The 24,206-nt window shown below is 38.5% G+C and overlaps 1 protein-coding gene across 4 annotated transcripts in view; it reads left to right on the top strand.

The window, feature by feature from the left end:
• USP48 (ubiquitin specific peptidase 48) overlaps window positions 1-2,537 on the top strand; it is a 69,614-nt gene extending 67,077 nt beyond the window's left edge. For all 4 annotated transcript variants that reach the window (XM_044667843.1, XM_044667840.1, XM_044667841.1 and 1 more), the window contains one exon: window positions 319-2,537. In XM_044667843.1, coding sequence (XP_044523778.1) covers window positions 319-341 — 23 coding nt within the window. In that variant the 3' untranslated portion in view covers window positions 342-2,537. The remainder of the gene's footprint in view (window positions 1-318) is intronic.
• Window positions 2,538-24,206: the final 21,669 nt, after the last annotated feature.

The following is a 24,206-nucleotide window of genomic DNA, read 5'->3' as shown; positions in this document are numbered from 1 at the left end:
TCACTAGACCCAGCTCTCAATCTACTGAACCACCTAGCTGCCCTTCATCAATTCCTTTCTTCAGAATACACCCTAGTGTGATCTCAATGGGAGATAATACAGTCAGGTGACATGCTTTCCTCTATAAGAGACATCAGTGTTTCTGGTAGAGGAGTCAAGGATCATACTAACTGCTGTGCTTCTAAGAGTAGGCTGCGGCCCCTGCCACGCCGCCACCCACCTCCCCTCCCCCCATTTCCTAGGGGCTTGTTTATTTTCAACAAAATCGCAGAAAATTCTCTTAATGAACTAACTTTTTCCCCCTTCCATCTTTCTCAGGGACTGGTCTCCTTGGACATTAATAATCTGAAAATCTGCTGACTGCTTAAAGTGACCGTGAGGAGAGGAGGAGTTTGACATTCTAGGGCATTATTTCAAAAGTGAATTTAAGAATCAATGGTCTCTTGACTCTTCCAAAAGGCAGGAATCCATTCAAAAGTGACTGTCCCAAATGCCTTATGTCAAATAAAGCAGATTGCACTGAAGGACATCAGACTTCAAGGACATGTTTCCCATTTTATATTTAAGGGGGGAGGGGAATTTGGGGCAAAGGGTGGGGCTCGATTAAGGCTGAACAATTTTAGTAGCAGTAACAATATATCATGTTTACATACAAAAATTTATAGAGGGAAGGAATGAAATCCAGTTGTATTTCCTTGCTCAATTTCATACCACCGGCATTTGTCCATAAAGGATTTGTATTGCGGTAGATAAACAGAGTTCTGTCCTCAGAAGTAATTCTTTATAGATCTGCTTACAAATACCTGTCTTTAATCCACTGTTATACTTTCAATAAAGCATGAAAGTTAACACTTGTTAATTGTGATAAAATGTCTAGCTTTTTCAGAGGTAATCTGCACCAATATGCTAATTGCAGCCTACCCACCAAAGCTATCCAGTGATTGGTCTCCAGGGTTAGTTAAATTGGCCATTTGGAATATTTCTTTTAAATGAGAATCTTCAGCCTCAGGGGTCCTTTGCATTGAGTGAATTTTAGAAATGATGGGAAATTGTAACCACTATCATTGGGTAGCAACTTCAGGATGCCATTGCCCAGAGTGAGAGCCATACCCAGCACATCCTGCCTACTCGTCAGGTTGGAAGCACCCACTTGACCTTACTTAAAGTGACGTCCATATCAGGAAGATTGATGGACCTGAAAGAGAATTTGGACAGTATGTGGCTCTTCATAACAGCAGATTCTTCTCTCTTCCCCTTCCCTCTCGACTCTACAGTTCCTTTTCGTCCATTATTCTCCATGAATTCATTTTGTGTTCCTGTTCCTAGGAAGTATGTCATTTTATAACTTAATGTTGTTTTTCTCTGTGGAAAATATATATGGCTACAATGATATTTTATAAAGCTTGCTACTAACTAGTCAGGTTGTCAGGAGCCACTGGAAGCCAGGAGGTTTTCTTGAGCACCCCGAAGAATAACATTTATGTAACTAGACCAGAGTCCCCCTCTTTAACAATATTTCTTCCATTGTGTGTTTCTATAAGTTCTCTTATGGCAGGGATGCTGAGGTGGGCTGGGATGCTGGCACTCAGTTTTGTCGTGGTTCTGTTTTTAAGACTTGTGTTTTGTTTTTTTTTAAAGAAACATTACTAAGAATTAAACTCAGAAAATTGATTTCATGAAGAAAAGCATATCTTCATGTTGGGGACTGGGGCACTAACCTTGATGGTGTCCCTTCGGAACTCTTTTTGTCAGAATAATTATGACTGTACTGTAAAATTATCACTCCTTGTTTGTTTTTTTCTGTCTCTGTTTGTAATATATTCAATCTGTGCTCCCCGAGTAGGCAGGGGAATATTTAATTAGCATGTGTGGGGTAGTGAGAGTTTACACAAAGAATTGATAAAAAACCATCCCATGAAGAGCAGCTGGAGAGCTCTTGATGGTGGCTTTGAAATGAGCACAGGAAAGGGACTTAAAAACTGGGGTTGTGACAAGCTCATCTTGATGCTGGCTTCCAACCTTTTGTTTTGTACCAGGAAGAGGGAGCTGGGTCTTAAAAATCATGATCCCTGAGCATCATATTCTTTCCCAAGGTAAAGATTTCAGCATACATTCACAATGCTCTCTGGTTTAGTGCTTGATGAAACAGCTGCCTTCCTTATCCTGCAGACAGTTCTGGGGCTGCAGCAAGAGCCTTGGTCTCAGGATCGACACCCTCACTCCTGTACATAGCCCCCAGAAAGTTGATATATTTTTCTCAATTTGCTGTTGATAGCATTTTTTTTAACTAGGGTCTTTTTCCTTGCAAACACAGCCTCTAAATTATGTAGGCCAAGTACTGTAAACTGGGATGTATAAGCAGTTAACAATTTGCAAAAACTGTATGGTTGTATCTAATGGCCTTGATATCGTGTATAGGGAAAAGAGGTACAAGATGTGATTGAAGGTCCATTTACTGTTCTGTCTGTATTTGCAAATATATTGGACTAAATTGTCATCTGAATTGTGGATACCTTATTAAAGTACACAGCATTGTCTATTTTTCCCTCATGTTCTTCATATGCATTGTATGTGTGTAGGCTTTTATATTGGATTGTAGAAAGGCACCTGTAGGCTTTCCAATAGTTTTCTCCTAAGTTCCAGTAGTTCATTCTGCAACTAACATATACACATTCTAGAAAATCTAAAAATATAATATCACCAGGATCTATGCAGTTTTGAGTCTTTATGTGTTTTTCCTGGGGAACAAGACAATATTTATGAAATAATACTTTGATCCCTGTAACTATGTTATGAAGAAATTATTGTGATAAGTGCTATTATTCCTAGTTTCCCAAACTGAAGACAAGAGCCAATCTTGGGCATGATTGGACCTGCCCCTCTTACTTCAGGTTTTAAATAGCCTGAAATGAAATAGAGTAACAACATGGTGCTGTAACTTCAGCGGCAGAACACCCACACACAGCATGGCCCAGTGAAAGACCCGAGTTCAAATGTCGCTTCACATGTTTACCGGCTGTGTGATCCTTGGCAAGTCACTTCATTTATGTCTGCTCGTCTATAAAATGAGGTTGTAAATAGCACCTACTTTCCAGGGTTCAGGTCGAAATGAGATAATGTTTGTAAAAACTTAAGTGCCGGGTTAATCCTTGTTCCCTTCCTTGTACCTTCTTCAAATCCTCCTTAGTTATATGAGCACCAGGTTACTCCCCTGCAGACAGTGATATTCTGCCTTCTGGGTAATAGATTTTTCGTCTACTTTGAAAACAGCAATATTTTGGGGGAAAATGTCCCGAATAATTGTGGGTCGTTTTTACCAACAAGTTGGCATTTGTGAATATATAAATGAATTTCAGATCAGCATCTTTGCCCTTAAATGTTGCCTTGGTAGTGCTTCTGGCTAATTCAAGCTTTAATAATTATAGCCCTAGCATTTGTACCTGGTTAATTTTATAGGAAGAGAAGAGGCACATGGTTTGCCAGAGCAACCCTTTTCTTCTAGCTTCTCCCATCTTATAGCATATATCAGAGAGCTCTTAGCGTGCAAGGGACTTTAGATATTGTCCAGACTCTTCCTACCTTTTTAAAAAAAAATGCTGAAAAGGGGAGATCACTTGTTTTCACACCAGAAGTGTTATGGGCAAGGACTAGAATTCTGGACATTTGGATACAAGGGACTGATCTATTAATTGGGCCTTTTCCCTAAGGCAAGTCACTCTACTTCAGCTTCTTGCTCTGTAAGGTGACCTGGTCATATTAGAACTTTGCTACCTCGGGTCTAAACGATATCCTTTGACTTCTGTCACTACTGTGCTGCCTGCAACCTTTTGTCCATCATCTGGCCAGACCTGCAATGGTAAAGTTACAGTTTCTCATTGTCCTGGAGATCCTACTGAGCATGAAGTCTGCCAAGTAAAAGATGAGGAAAACAAGCCCATTTCCCTCATTTGTAGGCAAAGCCCTTGAGCAAATCTCATGATAATCTGACCTCATTTGGGACACTTAAACCAAGCTTTTGTGTAATAATAAATCAAGAACTATCCTAGTCTTTACCTGAGGACACCAAAGATTCTTAGAGGTGTTGGCACTTGTTTGGGCTTCATGGTAGGTTTGCCAAGTACTTGTTTCCTTCAAAGAGGTCAACTAGGAAATACAAAAAGAGGCATGGTGTGTATTGTTTTTTTAACCCTTGTACTTCAGTGTATTGTCTCATAGGTGGAAGATTGGTAAGGGTGGGCAATGGGGGTCAAGTGACTTGCCCAGGGTCACACAGCTGGGAGGTGGCTGAGGCCGGATTTGAACCTAGGACCACCTGTCTCTGGGCCCGACTCACTCCACTGAGCTACCCGGCTTCCCCCTGAGGCATGGTGTTTTAATAAGAATTCCTTTTTCTAATGAGAACCTCTGTTGATAATAGGTACCTTATTCTGTACCTTTGGTTTCTCTTCAGAGGTTTCACCTATATTTTTCTGGAATAGGTCCCTGAAAACAAAAAATTCAGACCTTGATTAGTTAGAAAATTCTAAACTGAAAATTGGGCAAGGGAGAGAAAATTATTTCTAGCTAGGGATGTATTTTTTTGGTAAGCAGCCAGAAAAATCACTCCTTTGGACCTCATGGCCACAAAGCTAAACCACTGGCTCTATGCTTCAGTCTCTATATGGCATTATAAGCAAACTTCTAAACAGAATGAAAACCTGAAATGACAATTTATGCTAAAAACTAAGTCTCACAGGGCAAGCAGTACAAGGATCTAAATTTCTATTGCTATTGATGCAGCCTAGCACTAGTTAACAGAACTCTTCCTTTGCAAGTTTGGGTTTTGGCTGCCTAACATGGTAATATCTGCATTCTCTGTGAACCCACAAAGTTAAGGCTTAATGCCATGGTATTCTAAGTGGCCCATTGGTCACTACTATTCCTTCAACACTGGTTACTGTTTCTTTTGCAGAAGCTGGAATGGAGATCTAAGCTCACCTTCGCAGCTAGATCTGGTCACTAAAATTTTTTGATCTTTATAATTTCGTCATAAAGGATCATGATCCCTACTGAATCCTAAGGAAAGCATCAACGTTTCTTCACTTTGCTTTAGAAATGCAATTTGCATAGGAGCCTATTGGAAAGAAATTTATTTGAAATGTTTTTCATGGGTTCAGAGTTGGTTTCCCTCCACATAGTTTCTATCAACTGGAAATGAGCCTCCCATTCGGACACACTAAAGGGGGGACGCTGGAGGTCCCTGTGTTCACATTTGGTGGTGATTTGAATTCCAATCTCTCCAGTTGATTGACATCTGAATGTCCCCTTTCCCAGTTAGGCATGGTACAGTTGGGATTTTCAGAGAGCCAGCCAGTCATTCAGTCCAGCCTCTCACAGCTCATGTCCAGTGGAGGCTGAACAAAGGCTTGGCAACATTGGAAAAATGGATTACCACCCTACGGGACTGCATCTGAATTCTGGCATGTTTGCCCTCCCCAAACTGTACCTCCCTGCACCTTCTACAAAGGAAGCCTCCTGCTTTTTTCCTGCCCACTTGTTCTTAGAAATGAGCACTAAGTGCTTGTCCAGCATAATTATGGTATTGATCTCAAATAGAGAGAGAGGTCTAATTTCCCCAGGAGGGGAAAGGGGAAAAAAGCCCACCAGCTTTCCTTTCATTCAAGGAAGTCTGTGCCAGTGCATTTGAGATGAAAGTACTCCCTGATTAAAAAATGAGCCTAGGCTTTAAAGCAGGGCAGCCAGGAGAATCCCCTGGGTCAAATTCGAGCAGGTTCTGCCATTTGAACTCATGAATTTGGACATAAATCCTGAGAGCCAGAGAAATAAGGGAAGGAGATTTGTGCTAAAGGATAACCAGTTTTATAGAGAGTGACAGATGTGAACTCTAGGGACCCTCCCTCTCCTGGCAAGTGCTGGGCCTCTCTAGCCTTTGTGTGTCCTGCAGGCATGGCAAGGCCCAATGGGAAGAATGCCTGCCGGTTCTAGGGGCAGACGGCCTGGCTTTGGTACCAACTGGGCCATCCTGTCAATATCTAGTTGACAGTCAAGCTACTACCAAACCACCTAGTTTCCTCATCTGTAAAATGAAGTGGTTGTATTATTAGATGGCTCCCAACGTCCCTTTAAACTATAGGAAGGTTGTGCGATTCTATATATGGCTTCAGGAAATAAATTTACCTTGTTAACCTATTCATAAAACGAAAAGTTTGGACCAGGTGACCTCCATGGGCACTTTTAGCTCTGTGAACTGTCCTAAGAATGTTGTTTGTAATGGATAAAGTAAAAACAGGATCCAGAACCCTTCTTGGCCCTTGTCAAGCTTTCTATGCATGTGATTTCTCTTAGGCTACATTTCCTTGTTTTTGTTTTTTGTTTTAAACTCTTACCTTCTGTCTTAGAATTAATACCATGCATAGGCTCCAAGGCAGAAGAGAGTGGTCAGGGTTAGGCAATGGGGGTCAAGAGACTTGCCCAGGGTCACCCAGCTAGGAAGTGTCTATGACATCACATTTGGACCCAGCACCCCCACATCTCTAGACCTGGCTTTTGTTCCACTATCCACCTAGCTGCCCCTGTTATCCACTTTTTTCCTGTCCTTTGTAGTCTGAAAATCATTCTCTCCTTGATGAAGAAAAAGAAAACAAAATACTGTACAGCTGTGGCTTCTTTACTGTTCACTGTCCCATCTACCCTAAGCAGCTGTCCTTTTCTTTTGCTCTTTATTTTCCGCACTATAGCTTTAAAACCCACACATAAGCGGCACACACACATCACTTTTTGTTGTCCTTAGCTTTCCTTGCCAGCTTCAGCTCACTCTGAGATTGATCATTCCTGACACTGCCCTTCCCAGACAGTGCCACGCTTTTGTATTCATCCCGTCGCCTGCCCTTGCTTTCATCTTCTGTACATGTCTTTTAGAAAACTGTTTGTTGGTGAATTCCCCGTAAATCCATATTGCTCTCATTCAATTAGTCCCCATTTTCTTCCTCTTTGTATCTTTTGAATTTCGTTTTTAAGAGCTTCTCATTCCTCCCGAACTGACTTCTGTAGAAATTTAAAGGATGGATTTGCCTTTCTATGAACCCTTTGAAATCTTTCCTCCCAAAGCCTAGGCTGCATGTCAGATCACCCCCAGATTTCCTCTCTACCTAGATTCTCAGATGGCCCTGGTCTCTTCCTCCCAAAGTTTCCATTGTTTCCACTCTCAACTGGTTCTTCCTATTTGGGAAAAATCAAATCCAAAATAGGGTTTTCCCATGGTTTCTCATTGGCAAGCCAGATGCTGGGATCCTTCCGTTGGCAGAAGGTGAGCTCCTGCAAATGTCCAGGAAACTCGAGACTCCTCTGTCCCCAGTTCTCTGTGACATCTTTCTGTCCAGGAGTCATTAGAATGCAGGCCTGGATTGCTGCTGTCTCTCACTCCCTTGATCTTTAACCAAATGCCTATGGTCAGACAGCAGGGTAGCAAGGTAGGTCTCTTGCTGTGCTTTCCAGGGCTTTATCCAAAATCAGGCTGCCCCTTGCAAACTGCCACCCAGACTCCTTTCAGACAACAGTTCTATTCCATATCCCAGCAGATCCTTTTGGGTCTAGTTTATTCAATTCTAAGAGCCTTAGGCTCTCTTTTCTGTCTCCTGTAGTTCTCATTTCCTGTTATTCCCCTAGATTTCTGTGATGCTCTTACAGGTATCTCCATGTTTTTGTTTAGAACCAGGCATGCTTTTTATTTTCCATCCTAGAATCTGCAGTGATTCTAAGGCAGAAGAGCAAGAAGGACTAGGCAGTGGGGGTTAAATGACTTGACCAGAGTCACATAGCCAGCAGGTATCTGAGGCCATATTTGAAGTGGGTGAGTGACTAGCTGATCTAGCCCATTAGAAGCTAACAAAGTGGGGAGTCTAGATACCCCCGTATTTACCATCAATTCTCGCCCCATACATTTGTCCTTATTCTTGAGTTCATTGATCTGGTGTGGAGATCTCTTTATCATCTCTGATAATCTGATAATCTTATGACAGTTTAGTTGATAAGGAAATAAGGACAGGACAAGGGAAATGTCTTTTACTTCATGCTTCCAGCTCTGGCTCCAGGAGCATGGAGTTTATTATATATATTTCAAGACTCATTTCACACAAAAGAACCCCCCCCCAAAACTTTGCAGATGTGCAGAAGTTACAAATTATGTCACATCAAAACACAAAACATTGGCTTCAGAATAGACCAAGGCCAAGGCTGAGTTTTGACTAGGTTCTTATCAGAAAACCAAGTTGGGGAGTATCTTGGCCTTAGCTATAACAGGCAGCAGCATTTCTTGCTGTGTTAACAGTGTTAACCCTTTAAATTCAGGTTTGATAGGAACTTAAAGCTTTTCAGTAAGGCCATAATACTTTTCAAGAAGAAATCACAAGGATCACAAAAGGGGTCAAAAGAGGAGTCTCAGATTTTTATCTATTCTCTTATTGGCTTCCCACATATTCTCCATTTTCTTTTAAATTGAAAAGGGTATCCACCTGTTGGGCTGTGTGAATTTCTCTTATGAGGGCCAAGGGAAACTTACTCTAAAAGAAAAGTTACTTTAAAAGAAAAGAGGACAAAAAACAATGATCCAATGATTGCTAGGTGCATTGACAAAAAGCCAATTAGGGGGCAGTCCCCTTTGGCCCAAGAGTGTACATTCAAAACAAATGCATTCAATTCCCCGTAGTTAAATCAACTGCACCCCAAAGTTTATTTTTGGATCTTCTTGATGCAGTGTAGGTCTCTGCAGGCATCTACATGATGTCTTCTTTCAAACAGGTTCATCATCTGGATTCTGGGGAGGTGGCAAATTTCTTGTCCTGAAATTACTGTCAAAAGAATTTCAACTTTACATTATAGATTATAAAACATACATTCTTTTCTGAAGAGGGTTAAGGCAAACATCCAGATCAGTTAAGGATACATAGCTGAGTTTTTGGGTTGTGTGAATCAATTGTCAAAAGAAATTTAAAAAATAAAAAAAAAATCCAAATAAAAGAGAAAAAATAAGTTGCGAATGAAATGTAAAATATCAAAGTCTTATGTGCAAAAATATAAGGAAAAATAAACTTATAGCTGGTCCTTGAATCAAGGCCCAAGTAAAGTGATTTTAGCAATGGTGCAATTACCCATTTAGAAGCCAGGACTATAGAAAGTTACCACACTTATAAGAGAAAAAAAAGGACCAAATTTTTTGTGAGAAAGGGAAGTGTCTTTCCCTGGTCTGAATTGCCTGTACTTGAGCCAGGATGATGGCCAACCTTTGGTACTTAACTGGGATGAAGCTCAAGGAAGTCCAGCCTCTAACATATGTCAGAAAAGCTGCAACCCCGAACCCAATCGCTAAGTTTAAGTCCTTCAGTATTGGCATGAGAAAGTTTTGTCAATTCTTGGATTGATATGGTATTTTTTGACCTTGTGGTGCTAGGCATTGTGCAGTTTCTCACCAATCCCATTGGACTGGGTGGTCTCCTTGACCTTGTGTCTCTTTTGTTCCCGTCTCCTGGAATCAGACAGAATCATTAATTATAGTCCCATAATATTTACCAATTCATGGCAGGTTTCCATAGATTAAGGCTTTGTGGGTATGCATTAATATTAAGTTTATATTACTGTAAAATCAAAAAGGATTAATATTGAAACTATGTAATTTAAGTGCAAGAAATGAGAAAAAGTGAAAAAAGTCAATTCTATATATTAAAAAAATTAAAAGAAAGTAATAAAAAAATCAAAAATTCAGGGAAAAATACGTTTTATTAAGTAAAAAATGTTTAAAGATCAAAATTATATATATTGTTTAGATTTAGTAAAATGTCTTTTACCCAAAAAATCAGATCCATTTTCTGTATGAATAAGATAAATCCTCGATCCCCATATTATAATTCTGGGGTATTGTTTGTTTCTTTGTATTTGTAATTAGTTATTCCAATTGATGGTCAGAAATTATACAAATAAATTAATTTACAAGAAGTTCAAACTAACTTTCATTGAAACAGTTGGGATGGGTACAGTTTCTTTAGTAAACAGTGGAACATATTGGCTTGCTTTACATATTCAAATTTCTGGGGCTTCAATTATTATGTTACTTTGCTTTGAATATGGGAAAAAGAGGGAAGGGAGTATAATATTGTTTGACTTGAGGTAAGAGTCAAGGATTATTTATCAATGATATCTTTCTTTTGAATGGTGAATCCAAATCAATAATCTATAAATGAGTAATATCAGTTGCAAATCCAATGACTTTTACCTTAAATAGTAATTGTTACCAATAGCATTTGAAAGTTTTCCAAGATTTACATACACAATGAAAAATTATAATGTTACAAAATATGATAAACAAATTTTCTTTTCAACAAATTTCTCAATGTATAAATTATCTGATAATTCTTTTCTGTAATATAGAAAAGAGTTAACAGCTTTGCTTGGAATTAAGTTTTCATTACTGTTATCTTGATTAGAGAAGGTTAAGGCAGGGGCTGGTTATTCTCTTAACTTATTGCGATAGTTTACTTTAAACTTTAATTCACAATACAAATAATATATTATTGCAAATAGGCATGATCAATTTTACATTTGAACATATGCTTTCAGTTTTCACAAAGCAAAAGTATAAGTTTTGATAACATTCAATAACAATTTTGTTAAAACCCAATATTTGTATCAGTGTTGCTTGCAAAATTATTGTCCACATAACCTCAAAATTCAATGAGACTGCTTATTACCCCTTTAGGTTCTAAATTTATTGTAAGGAAGGGGTTAATAAGTTTGTTAGAAGTTCTAAGTTTTGAAAAAGTAAGGAAAATTCCTTTTCTCTGTAGCAGTTTTTTTTTTATCCTCTATGACTAATTAAATTATTGTACTTGTAAGATTTACATGTTTTGATCTTGATACAAAATTACTCTTCAAAGGTTATTGATTTAAAACTTCAAAATTTTCAACCAGGTACCTCTTTTACAAATAATAGTCTTATTTCAGGTCCCTTAGGATTACTGAGATGATCAATATTTTTAGTTAATTGCATTCTTCATTATATGTTATAATAGACAAGTTTGTTAATTAGTTTTAATTGCATCAAAATCACTACAAAGTAAAAGACATTATAATATTAATGCCATCACAATCAAGTACATATTAACGATGATATCAAATTATTATAAGGGTTATGCATTTTGTTATAATTTTATATTCTGGATTTGAATGCATTACTACAAATCACAAATATAAGAATACAATCTATTCAATTACCCTTTAAATACTAGTGAAATAGTGAACATAGGAAACATAATTTGACTAGGATCTAGTAACTTAAAGCATAAATTTAAGTTGTCACAATAATTATTTTTGCATTTTGTAATATTATTTGAAATAGAGATAACTACTTAAATTGAACCAGATTTCAGAAAGTTACAAAATTAACATTAGCTTCTTACTAATTGTTTCACTTTACTGAGTTTGAGTTAGTAAAAAACTGTTGCTGAAAATATTTATAGTCAGAGACTCTCCCTCCTATTTGTAGAAGGGGTTAAATTATTTTTGGTACATGTCCAAGGCTGCATGTGCTCTTTAACTCTTTAGTTACTGCATTTATAAAATTTGCCTCATTATTTTAAAACCTTGATGATTTATCACTTCCAGATGAATATTAATTTAAACTTCACTATATCCAAATTGTTCCTGATTAAAACTTCTTAACAAGGTTTCCTACATATACCAGTTATTCTTTCAGACCTCTGCTTAAAAAAGAATAAAACCTGTAGTCTGGCCTCTCCATACCTTAGGACAAATCTACATACCTGTTTAAATATTTCTTTTAAATCATGAACTAGTATCCTTATATAATTTGCACTTGTCATTTGCAATCCTCATTCAGTTTGATAAGCATTTTTGGCAAATTTGATTATTTTAATCCATATTTTACACACTGCAAGTCTTAACAGATAACTTTTCTAATATAAAGTTTGTGCACATTTAAAATTAACTGAAATTCCATTTTCTAACTGGTAGTCAATAGATTTATACTATACCATCAGTATCTATTCAAATTCTTAGCAAACGTGTATCCTAATGAATTAGAGAAAGGGCTGTGAGTTTCGAGAAAAAGGAACTATGTTTTTTGACTTTCCAAAATTATTTTTTGCTAAACTGAGGCAGCATGGGTGATTCAATTTTGGCTTAAAATTTTCTCATGAACCATTCTCTGTTTAAAGGGGTATAATTAAAAATATAAGCCAATGGTATTGTTCCAATAATTTATAAGTTAAGATTTTCACTAACATCTGTGTGATTAATGGTAGATTAAACTTGTGGCAGTCCAAAAAGTGCTCTTTTTGGACTTTTAATCTTTTAATCAGATTCTGATTAGCTAAGAAAGTTTTAAATTGCACTTCTGTACCTCAGTACACAGTTCAGAATCATTGCTTTTTCTGTATGAATAAAATTTTTTCTTAGATTGCATTTAGAATCCTTGGTAAATTTGATTAAATATACATCTCAGTATTTAACCTGTTGATATAATTTGGTGGTGGGATCAAATCTGTCCCTTGTTATTGTCTTATGATTTTTTTGTTCCCTTTCTTATGGCCAGTAAGATATGGAAGAAGAAATGTAGACAAATTATCTTGTTGATTCTCGCCTTAATGAGAGCAGAGAATATGATTTCTTTTAATCAATTAAATTCTCTTAGAGTTTAAAACACTCAGAAATCCATTGGAGATGTTATTTTTCTGAATTTCTCAAACTCCTCTGTCTGTCTTTCCCATTCCTCTGGAATGAATGAGAAAGAGAGAGATTTATTTTCTTCAAAATTCCATTGTGATCATAGACAAACACAACAATAAAACTTAAGATTCAAATTGATCAGAGACACATAGACACAACATATAGGCACACAGATTGATCAAGGACATATTTCCCGGGCATTTCATGCGTACTCTAACAAATATAAGACATCCTATCAAAGATCAATAAATCATATCTTTCATTGCTAATGAAATCTGGAGAAAAAAGAAAGGTTAGTATTCATAAAATGGGTTAACTCTAGCAAGGATGAATTCTTGGATTAAATTTAGTCATTGGTGGGGCTGGTGTTTGGCCTCCTTTCCATCTTCCCTGAAATCTCTTATCCGGTAATCTGTAACCATTTCGATGGAATTTGGAATTACAATTTTTCTTCCAGTGGTAACCTTTCTCACATCTGGGACACAAAGAGTTAGGGGCATTGGAACAAGAGCTTTTTACTGCCTTTGAGCCCTTAATTATTTCAGAATATGTTTTTCCTTTCAGGGCTGCCGCGATGGCTATACCCTGCATATATGCTGGAGTAAAGTTCTCACAAGCTTTCACATAGTCACTAATAGTCCCAGATTCTTTAACATTTTGAAGCATGCTCTGACACACATTATTGGCATTGTCATAGGCAAACTTTTTGACTATTATCCAAATTGCATATTCATCAATTGTATATTTTTTTTACCTCCTGATTTAACCTTTCTACAAAATCTGAGTATCTTTCCTCTGCTCCTTGTCTAATCTTGGCCAAACCTATGGACAGTTTCTTAGTTACTGGGATCCTTTTCCAAGCCTCTAAGGCACACTTCGTACATTGAACTAGAGCTTCTCTAGGTAAATTAATCTGATCAGCATGTAATTCCCATTCATCTATTCCAAGTAACATTTCTTTAGTAACTCTGATGCCCTGTTTCTTATTAATGGCTGCCTTCTGTTTTGCCAATTCATCAAATTATGATTTCCAAAAGAGGTAGTCCCCTGCAGCAAGGGAATATCTTGAGGTCTGAATCCAATCAAAGGGGGTCATCCAAATTGCCCCCAAAGTTTCCACCAAATTTAAAGTGTATGGAGAAGCAGGACCATATGAAGCACAAGCTGTCTTAATTTCTTTTAACACTTTGTAGGGAAGAGGCTCCCATGTAGGAGCTACTTCTTCATCATCATCCAATTCATCTGCTCTAAAAAATAACTGGGAAACAGAATGATATGTCTCCATCCTTTTGAGCATTTTTTAGGGCTCCTTTAAACCCTATATTTGGGGGCTGTGGCAGCGGAGTTGGAGCTTCAAGCGGCAGAGGCTCCTCTGCTTTTATCTCTCTTTCCTCTTTTGAAGAGAGGTTTTTAGGTGGGGGAAGGTCTCCTGCTAGTGACTTTTTCATTTGAATTTTAAAGCTCCGTTTTGATTTACTATGAGCTTTTTCCTCTTCCTCTGATTCTAACACTGAAACCTTAAAGATTTCATTCTCTTCATTCTGACCAGATAACATAGTTGTTTTTTCAGCAGCTGATGAAATTTTTTCTGACATTTGTCCTGATCCGTGCTCAGTATAATAATTTTTCAAGTTATTGGCAACTTTTTGCCAGAATTCTAAGGGAATCAGGTTACAATTTTGAATAAGATCAAGAAATTTAGTGAGCTGTTTTTTTACTAACTTTTACTCCCCATTTTCTGAGGATGTGCTTAGTTATATCAATTAAAAGAGTTCTTTCCTTTCATTCACTGTGTCCCATCCTGTTAATCTATTCTTTTACTTCTAGTGTCTTCCCTTAAGGGGAGAGTTCTGAAAACTCTGGATTTCTTGCCCTTCTTTGGGCAGAAACTAAAATGCAATAATTTGGGAGTTGTCTGAGGGGAAGAGCAAATATTTACCTGAATCCAGTGATCCAAGGTACCTGTTCAGGCGCCAAATGTGGAGATCTCTTTATCATCTCTGATAAAGCTTATGACAGTTTAGTTGATAAGGAAATAAGGACAGGACAAGGGAAATGCCTTTTACTTCATGCTTCCAGCTCTGGCTCCAGGAGCATGGAGTTTATTATATATATTTCAAGACTCATTTCACACAAAAGAACCCCCCCCCAAAACTTTGCAGATGTGCAGAAGTTACAAATTATGTCACATCAAAACACAAAACATTGGCTTCAGAATAGACCAAGGCCAAGGCTGAGTTTTGACTAGGTTCTTATCAGAAAGCCAAGTTGGGGAGTATTTTGGCCTTAGCTATAACAGGCAGCAGCATTCTGCTGTGTTAACAGTGTTAACCCTTTAAATTCAGGTTTGATAGGAACTTAAAGCTTTTCAGTAAGGTCACAATACATTTCAAGAAGAAATCACAAGGATCACAAAAGGGGTCAAAAGAGGAGTCTCAGATTTTTATCTATTCTCTTATTGGCTTCCCACAATCTGGGGTACCAAAATTTGCAGCACATTAACAGACAATTCATCAAGGGAAGTAGTTTACCCATCAAGTCTTATAAACTCCTGTCCTGGGTGGGAGGAATTGCCTTTGGAGGAACTGAGGAAAATAGTAAACTGCATCCAGTCAGGATCACAGGGGATGCCCCCTAGATACACTTTTGTGTTCTCCCCTCAGAAGAAGCTTGGCTTTGGATATCTGCTTCCCAAGTAAAGAGAACAATTTTCAGCCTAGGAAAGGTAGAATGCAAATGTTTAGCCCAAGATAAGTAAGGAAGTAGTCAGAAAGTACCTAGGTAGGGGCAGCTGGGTGGCTCAGTGGATTGAGAGCCAGGCTGAGAGATGGGAGGACCTGAGTTCAAATGTGACCTCAGACACTTCCTAGCTGTGTGACCCTGGGCAAGTCTCTTAGCCCCCATTGCCTAGCCCTTACTGCTCTTCTGCCTTAGAACCATTGCAATAGATTCTAGGATAGAAAATAAAAAGTATGCCTCACTCTCTTTTGCCTTAGAACTAATACACAATATTGATTTTAAGGTAGAAGGTAAAGGTTTAAAAAAAAAAAAAGAGTGGCTAGCTTCCCTCAAGGAATTAAAGCTATTAGGCTCAGATAGAATGAATGAAAAATATTCTATTAAATGCCTACTATGTGCCAAGTACTGTGCACTGTACCAGGCATACAAATAGAAACAGGGAGACATGATTCTTTCCATGCTCCAAATATTTTGATTCTCCCAAAAGGGAAGAGAATGGACATCACAGTCCAGTGAGTTTGGCTTTGACCCATAGCAAAATAATCAAAAGCATCATTTAGAGTAGTGGTGGTTGGTGAGCTTTTAGAAAGGGAGTTGGGATTCCAAATTGCTGATACAGCTGCATTAAAAAGAGGTCAGACCAAAGTCACCTCATTTCCCTCTTTGACAAGCTTCCGAGGCTGGCAAGGCAGGCAGGTGCTGGAGAGCTTCCTAGCATGCCAAGATTCCAGTAAACTCTTAGACAAAATCTTTCTCTTAGTGGATAAGAGGGGGAGATGGAAGGTAGAGTTGGTGGGGATTTAGGAATAGGTGATCATTCTTTTTCTGTGCCAGGCTAGGGGGTACAAAGTAAGTTAAAGACAATCCTCCCCAAAATAAAGTCTATCCCTGCCTTGAAGGTTGAAAGGCCGGAGCCCCCAAAATGGATTTAATGGACTGATAGGAACCGAAAGGAAGAGCTCTAGTAAAGTGGCCCCATTGGACATCTTTACTGCAGATTGGCTTGGAAGCTTGCTTATCAGATTTGTAGATAACCCAAAATGGGGGTGGGTATTGGGGTGGGGGGACCAGTTTGGAGAGGTGATCTCTGAGATCCCTTCCCATTCTGAGACTGAAGAGCTTGGAGCTTGGCTGCCATTTTGCATATTTATACCTAGGGCAAAAGAGACTCTGGAAATAGACCCAAAAGATGGCACCCACAGAGTCCAAGTTATTTAGTCTATTATTGCAGAGGCTGCTGCCTTCTTTTGTGTGTGTGCACGTGTGTGTGTGTATGTGTGTGTGTGTGTGTGTGTGTGTGTTGGACTATGAGGAAAACTTGGGAAGGGGCACCTAGGTGACTTGCCTGGAGAGAAGACAACTTGGGTTCAAATCTGGCCTTAGATGCTTCGTACCTGTGTGACCCTGGGCAAGTTATTTAACCTCATTTGCAGAGCCCTTGCCCTTCTGTGTTACTAAGATGGATAGGTAAGTGTTTAAAAAAGAAAGCAAATTAGGACAAATCTTATGCAAGGAGAGAATGGCAGATTGTATTATCATTCTGTGAATCTAGGCAAATGGGTACAAGGATTGAGCTAGTCATAGGGAAAAGTGTTGACTGATGGTTCCATTACAGAGGATTTAGTTTTGGAAGAAATTCCTACTCATTCATTTTACAGGTAAGAAAACTCCGATTTAGAGAAAGGAAGGGACTTGCTCAATGTCACACAATTACTGGGATCCAGGTCCTCTGGCAACATCAGAGCTCTTTCTGCTATGTGTTGTTATATTCAATAATTCGGGAAGAGATGAATGCCACATTGACTGACAGTATGCTTCCTCTCATGGGGGCTCTAACCAAAAAAGCATATCCTAAAACTCTCCCATATTACTCGATCCTTTTAAAAAATACCAAGACCCTTTGGAGGGGAGGGCAAGGCAACTGCATTTATGAAAGACCTACTATGTGCCAGGAATGGTGCTACGTGCTTTACAAATCCGATCTCATTTGATCCTCACAGCCTAGTCAAGTATCTTTATCTCCATTTTACATTTGAGGAAACAGAGGCAGAGGTTAAGTGACTTGGCCAGGTTCACCCAACTATCTTGTAAGGCAGCATCTGAACTCACATCTCCCTGTCTCTGGGTACAGCGCTTTATCCACTGCGCTACACAAACACCTTAGTATGAATTGATTCTTCAGAAACTTGGGTGACAGACATGGAACATGGTGGATGAGAGCATGCCGAGCCCCTTGGCAGAGGGCAAGGAGCATGGAAAACGAGGTTCAGTGGGTAGCCTCCCGCAAATGTACCCTTGTTCTTTTCACTCCTCGTACTTAACATATTTGTTCCCTTGGACCCCAGTTTCGTCCTATGTAAAATGGGGGGTGAAAGAGAAAAAATAGTTCATGACTCAAGTCCCTTCCAGCTTTAATTCTATGATCCTGTGACTCCTTAATCAATAGTCATTGTACTAGGCATCGGGAATGCCCTCAGAGAGCCAACGTTTTCTTGGATACAAATACAGATACAAAGTGTTCCGAATGCCTTAGTGCAGATAGATGCTTAGTGATGTATATATATATTTATATATATGTGTGTGTATGCATATATAGGCATAAAAATGCTACATAGAAGTATAATATAACTATAATAAATACCTGCTTTTAATAGTCACACAGATTATTATATACCTATATGATATTTTGGAGAATGATATCTATATATATATGTGATAGAAACAATATTATATACACATTTATATATGTATGCATACATACATACATATATACCATTTTTACATTTGAGGAAACGAAATGGAAAAATATATATTTAGAAAACAAAAAATATATATACGCACATTTTATATATTGTGTATGTCTATAAAATGTGGAGAAAGAGGGCACTAGTGGGTGGTGAGATCAGGAAAGGTTTCCTGTGAAAGGTTCCGTTTGAGCTAAGCTTTCGAGGAAGCCCGAGGTTTTAAGAGTCAGACTGTGGGGAGGGAGGAATGTTCAGGCATGGGAAAAGCCAGGGAAAAGGCAGGGAGATGGAATGCTTTCCAAGAAGTTCAGTAAGAAATCCAGTTTGGATTGTAGAGCACAGGAAGGAGAGTTTTAAGAAATAAGGTTGGAAAGGCATTATGGGTTAGGTTGGGGGAAGCTTTGACTGCTTCAAAAGGCTTATGTTTGATCCCGGAGATAGTAGGGAGCCAGCCCCTGAGGTTTGTTGAGTAGGAATGGGGCGAGATTTGAGACAGAAATCTATTAGAAGGCAGTTAGAAGGCAGGAGTCCAGGAGAGTCGATGAGAGTCCGGAGGAGAGAGGTGTCTGTGTGACATCTCACGTGGAGAGCAGGTAAGACATATCATGGAAGTCAAAATGACAAGATTGGACAGTATGTGGTGAGGGAGAGGGGAGGAGTTGAGGGTGGCATCCACATTGTGTGTCTGGGGGACTGGAAGGATGGCTGTGCCCTTGACATTTGAGAAGTTTGGAAGGGAGCAAGCAAAGATGATGAATTCTGTTTTAGACAGGTTGAGTTTGAGATACTGATGAACCATATAGTTCAAAATGTCTATTAGAAATGGTGCAGGGATGGATGTCAGTAGGGAAATAAAGATGATAATTAAGCTTATGAGAGCTGATAAAGTCACAGAGAGACTGTATGGGAAGAAAAGATGATCCAGGTCAGAGTTTGGGGAGTAGATAATTAGACATCATAATAGGATGATGATGATGTTCCAGCCATGAAGACAGATAAGTGGTTAGAAAGATGGGAGGGGAACCTAGAGAACCAATGGCACGAAGGCCCAGAGAAGAGTATCCAAGAGAAGAAAGTGATCAGCAAGAGGGATAAGAATTGGGGAAAGACTGTTAGATTTGCAATGAAGATATCATTCATAACTTCTGAGGGAGGATACCTCCGTTTAGTTATGATGTCTAAAGCCAGATAGCATGCAAAGGTTGAGAAATGAATGAAAGGAGAAATAGGCACATTTCTTTCTAGTTTCCCTGAGAAAAGGAGACAGAATGGTAACTTGAGAGATGGATACTTAATGGAGATTTTTAAAGATGATGGAGACTTGAGTGTGTTTGTAGGGACCAACAGATTTTTTTAAATGGAAATTAGAGATAAAAGGAATGAATGTGGAGACAATTAGCTGGAGAATATAGGAGGGAATTGGCTCAAGGGCCTATGTTGGTCTTGACAAGAAGGGCCAGCTCATGATCAGTCTGCAGTAGAGAAGAGATTGATGATGAGTTTGAAATGTTGATTTTTTTTTTAAACCCTTACCTTCAGTCTTGGAGTCAATACTGTGTATTGTCTTCAAGACAGAAGAGTGGTAAGGGTAGGCAATGGGGGTCAAGTGACTTGCCCAAGGTCACACAGCTGGGAAGTGTCTGAGGCCAGATTTGAACCTAGGACCTCCGGTCTCTAGGTCTGACTCTCAATCCACTGAGTTACCCAGCTGTCCCCCTGAGTTTGAAATGTTGAATTAGAAAAGCCATTCAGTGAAATATAAACTCAGAGGAAGAGAGTTTGCCAAGTAATTTCAACAGAACACAGAAGTAGCAATGTAAGGTTCAAGGAACATTCTGATGTCCCCTCCTAGACCAGTGAGTGGGAAGAGGGTGGTCCGAGGAAAGGTACAAGCATTACTGGATAGAATGGCCAGGGATAGAGTGTCATCCAGAAGGCGCAGGGTCTCTGAAAAGTTCTTGAACTTGTCAAGAACAGGAAAAGAAGAGTTTAAAAATAAGGGAATTTTGTTCAACATGGAATATTCCAGAGAGGGTAAATAGAGTTAATGTTGGAGCAGTAAAGTTAAGGAGGGAAGGGGTGAAAAAACAGGAAAGGGTGAGAAAAGCAGCTGGGATTCACTATTGTGGAACTAGGAGAGGAAGAGGGAATGGGAATTCACTAACCATTAGAGATGAGTCCAGGCAGATGGAAGTAGGTAATTGAGGACTTTGAGGATCCTTCTGCCAGAAGACTTTCATCTCCATCTTATTTTGTTCTGGCTATGGACCTAAGACTTGACTAACTCTCCAATGCACCTGAATGTGCTCCAACAGTCTTTTCTGGCTCCTATACCAATTCTTAAGAATTCTCTGATCTTAGGGTAGCTAGATAACTTAGTGTATAGAATACCAGGCCTGAAGACAGGAGATCCTAGACTCAAATCTAGCCTCAGACATTTCCCAGCTGTGTGACCCTGGGTATGTCACTTAATTTATTTTTATTGTCATGCAAAACACTTTCATATTGGTCATTGTTGCAAGAGCAAAGTCATCTGTAACCAAAACTACTAAATAAAATAAAAAGTACACTGATGTGAAAGATGACCCCAACAGTTCTTTCACTCAAGGTGGATAACATTCCCCACCATAAGTCTTTCAGGATTATCTCAGTTCATGGGCAGGTCACTTAATCCCAATTGCCTAGCCCTTACACCTCTTCTGCCTTGGAACTGATGCTCAGTATTGATCCTGAGACACAAGTTAAGGGTTAAAAAAAAAAACATTTGATCTCACTGGTGGTTCATGGGTCCAGTCCTTTGGTCTTTATGGATAAGGGAAGAATTTAGGTCCAAACAAGAGATAATGAACATTACAAAAAATGAAAGAGTTTATTTTTATTACATTCAAATAAAAAAGGTTTGTACAAATAAAATCAATGCAACCAAGATTTGAAGGGGAAAAAACAAGTTTGGGGAAAAATTTTTATAGCAAATGTCTCTGGAGAAAGCTTCACTTCTCAGATATATAGAAAACAGTCAAATTTATAAGAATACAAAGCATTTCCCAATCAAAAAATGGTCAAGCAGATCTTAGAGGAAGAAATTAAAACTATCCATAGCCATGAAAAAATGCTCCTAATCATTATTAATTAGAGAAATGCAAATTAAACCAATTCTGAGATACCAGCTCACACCTCTCAGATCGGCCAACGTGACCAAAAGGGAAAATAACTGTTGGAAGGGATGTGGGAAACTTGGGATAGTAATACACTGTTGGTGGAAGTGTGAACTGATACAACAGTTCTAGAGAGCAATATGGAACCAGGCTCAAAGGGCCACAAAAATATGCATCCCCTTTCTTTGACCCAGCAATACCACTACTGGGTCTGATCTCAAAGAGGTCAGAGATAAGAGGAAAAGATTTACCTGTTCCAAAATATTTTTAGCAGCTCTTTTTGTAGTGGCAAAGAATTGGAAACTGAGAGGTTTTCCATCACTTGGGGAACAGATGAACACATTGTGGTAAATGGTTGTAATGGAATACTATTTTACCATGAGGAATGATGAAGAGGATGAGTTCAGAAAAACCTGAAAAGGCTTATCTGAACTGATGTAAAGTGCAGTGAGAAGAACCAGGAGAACAATGTGTAGAACAGTGGTTCCCAAACTTTTTTGGCCTACTGCCCCCTTTCCAGAAAAAATATTACTTAGTGGCTCTGGAAATTAATTTTTAAAAAAAATTTTAATAGCAATTAATAGGAAAGATAAATGCACCTGTGGCCATGACTGCTCCGCTGGATCACTGCAGCACCCACCAGAGGGTGGTGGCACCCACTTTGATAATCACTGGTGTAGAGTAATAGAAATATTGTATGGTGATCAGTTCTGAAGAACTAAACCATTATCAACAAAGCAAGTCTTCAAAATAACCACCAGGGCCTCATGATGAAAATGTTCTCACTGCCAACTCTTAGAGTCTGAGTGCACATCTAAGCATGCCATCTCCCACTATATTTCCTTGATAAGATTTCTATTGTATGTGTGATCCATGGTTTTTTTTTATCACACCATGAGGAATATGGAAATATGTATGACTTGAGATTATGGATATCACCCATATCAGAGTATTCACTGCTTTGTAGGGTAAGAAAAGAAAAAAAATTGATTTTTAAAATGTCAAAAAGCAATTGTCAAAAATTGTTTCTATATGTAACTGAAAAAAAATTTTTTTTAAATTGGGAAAAAAACAACAACAAAAGAATCATTTGGTCTTAATGGTGATTCATGGGCCAAGCCTTAGGAATTAATACCTTGAAGTATTGCTGGTTCAAAAACTTCTTGCTATAGCCTTCTGGTTTGGAGGCTCCCTTTACAAGAAAGTTTATTATTATTATTATTATTATTGCTAGTAATAATAATAAATGAACAAATGCATAAAGGAATGAATGAACAAATAAATAAATGGATGATACATGTAGGGATTGGGGATAGAGAAAGGGGGTTCAGAGTCAGGATAATCTGAGTTTAAGTCCTACCTTAGACACATGTCAGTTATTTGACCCTGGGCATTGTAAGAGGGGAAAAAGGGGTTTTTTGTTTGATATATTAATATTTAAAGGTGTGGTCACCAAGGAACTGAATAAATACTAATTCTTAAAGTGATTTTAGTAATTTATTTATAAAATATAGGAGAGAGTAGAAGTAGAGAGAGATGAGAAGAGGGTAGAGTAAGAGATCTAGTTTAAAGAACTAGACTATGTCTAAGAAAGAGATTTAAGAACAATCTCACCAAGTAGAAGGTCAAAGTCAGGAACAAGAAGAGGTAAAAAGGGCTGAGCCCCTGAAGTTCTTTTAATTTATCCAGGCCATTTCTTTTGTCATTTCCTATGCCTTCTTCTTAGTTTATGTGTCCAATCACAACAGACACTTTTCTTAGGACTGCCTAGGGGGTAGTCAGTCAATTCTGATTCTTCACTCACTCTAGTACAGGTGGGTCACAGACCTCCCAACTTGTGAATTAAGTGGGGATGTTCTCACCTTTGGTGATTAGATTAAGGATGGACAAGGTAGATTTTATCACAGCATAGCATTATTAAGAAGTAGGTGCCAGGTAATGTCCTGGGTGCTGGGGAACACAAAGGCAAGAATAAAAGTCTTGCCCTCAAGGAGCTTACATCTCTCAGGAAAAAAAAACTTGTAACAAAAGCAATAGCATTGCCAAATGTAGATTTTAAAATTAATATCCAGTACTTCAAGTATTATATTTAATAAGATTTATTAAATTTAACTTAAAGCAAAAGGGACAACTAAAAAGGCTAGAATCCAGAGGGAGCTCCCACAAACCACTCATGTGGAAGAGAGAGCAAGGGGGAGGAGACCCCTGAAACTATATACAACTATATACTATATAAACTATATACAAACAACGTAATGACGCAGGTACACGAAAGAGAAAAGGAATTTTGGGAGATGGAATCCAAGGGCTCAAGATTCTAATTAATACATTAGATTTTTACTACAGTCTTAAAGTTTACAAAGCATTTTCCTTCACAGACCCTGTGGTGAGGCTGTGCAATGTTTGTTGGGATCAAATGAGATAAAGCATTTCATAAGCTTTAAAGTACTATAGGAAATGTTTTTTTAAGGCTTTTATTGGGCTAACAATCCCATTTCTCAGAGTAGGAAGCAAATTGAGGGCAGAGAAATCACGCAGTTAATAAACTGAAGGTGGCACTCTCAAGCAGATTAGCTGACCCCATCTTTTTTCCCCACCTTGTCATAGGTGTCACCACCTTCTCTCTGATAGAATGGAAAATGACCAAGGTGGCAATAACTAGAGAATGGATTTTTTTCCTGTAGAATTTTATCTCCTCCCACCCTTCAAAAAAAATCATAGGATTCTGGTATTTGGAACTGGAAGAGATTTTAGAGACCATCTAGTCTACTACCTCTTATCATTTATAGGTGAAGAAACCGAAATCTAGATGGGGTGAGGCACATGGCCAAAG

This window comes from Gracilinanus agilis, chromosome 3, assembly GCF_016433145.1.
Source record: "Gracilinanus agilis isolate LMUSP501 chromosome 3, AgileGrace, whole genome shotgun sequence".
In the NCBI taxonomy this organism is placed as follows: Eukaryota; Metazoa; Chordata; class Mammalia; order Didelphimorphia; family Didelphidae; genus Gracilinanus; species Gracilinanus agilis.
This window is presented reverse-complemented; position numbering and strand designations above follow the sequence as displayed.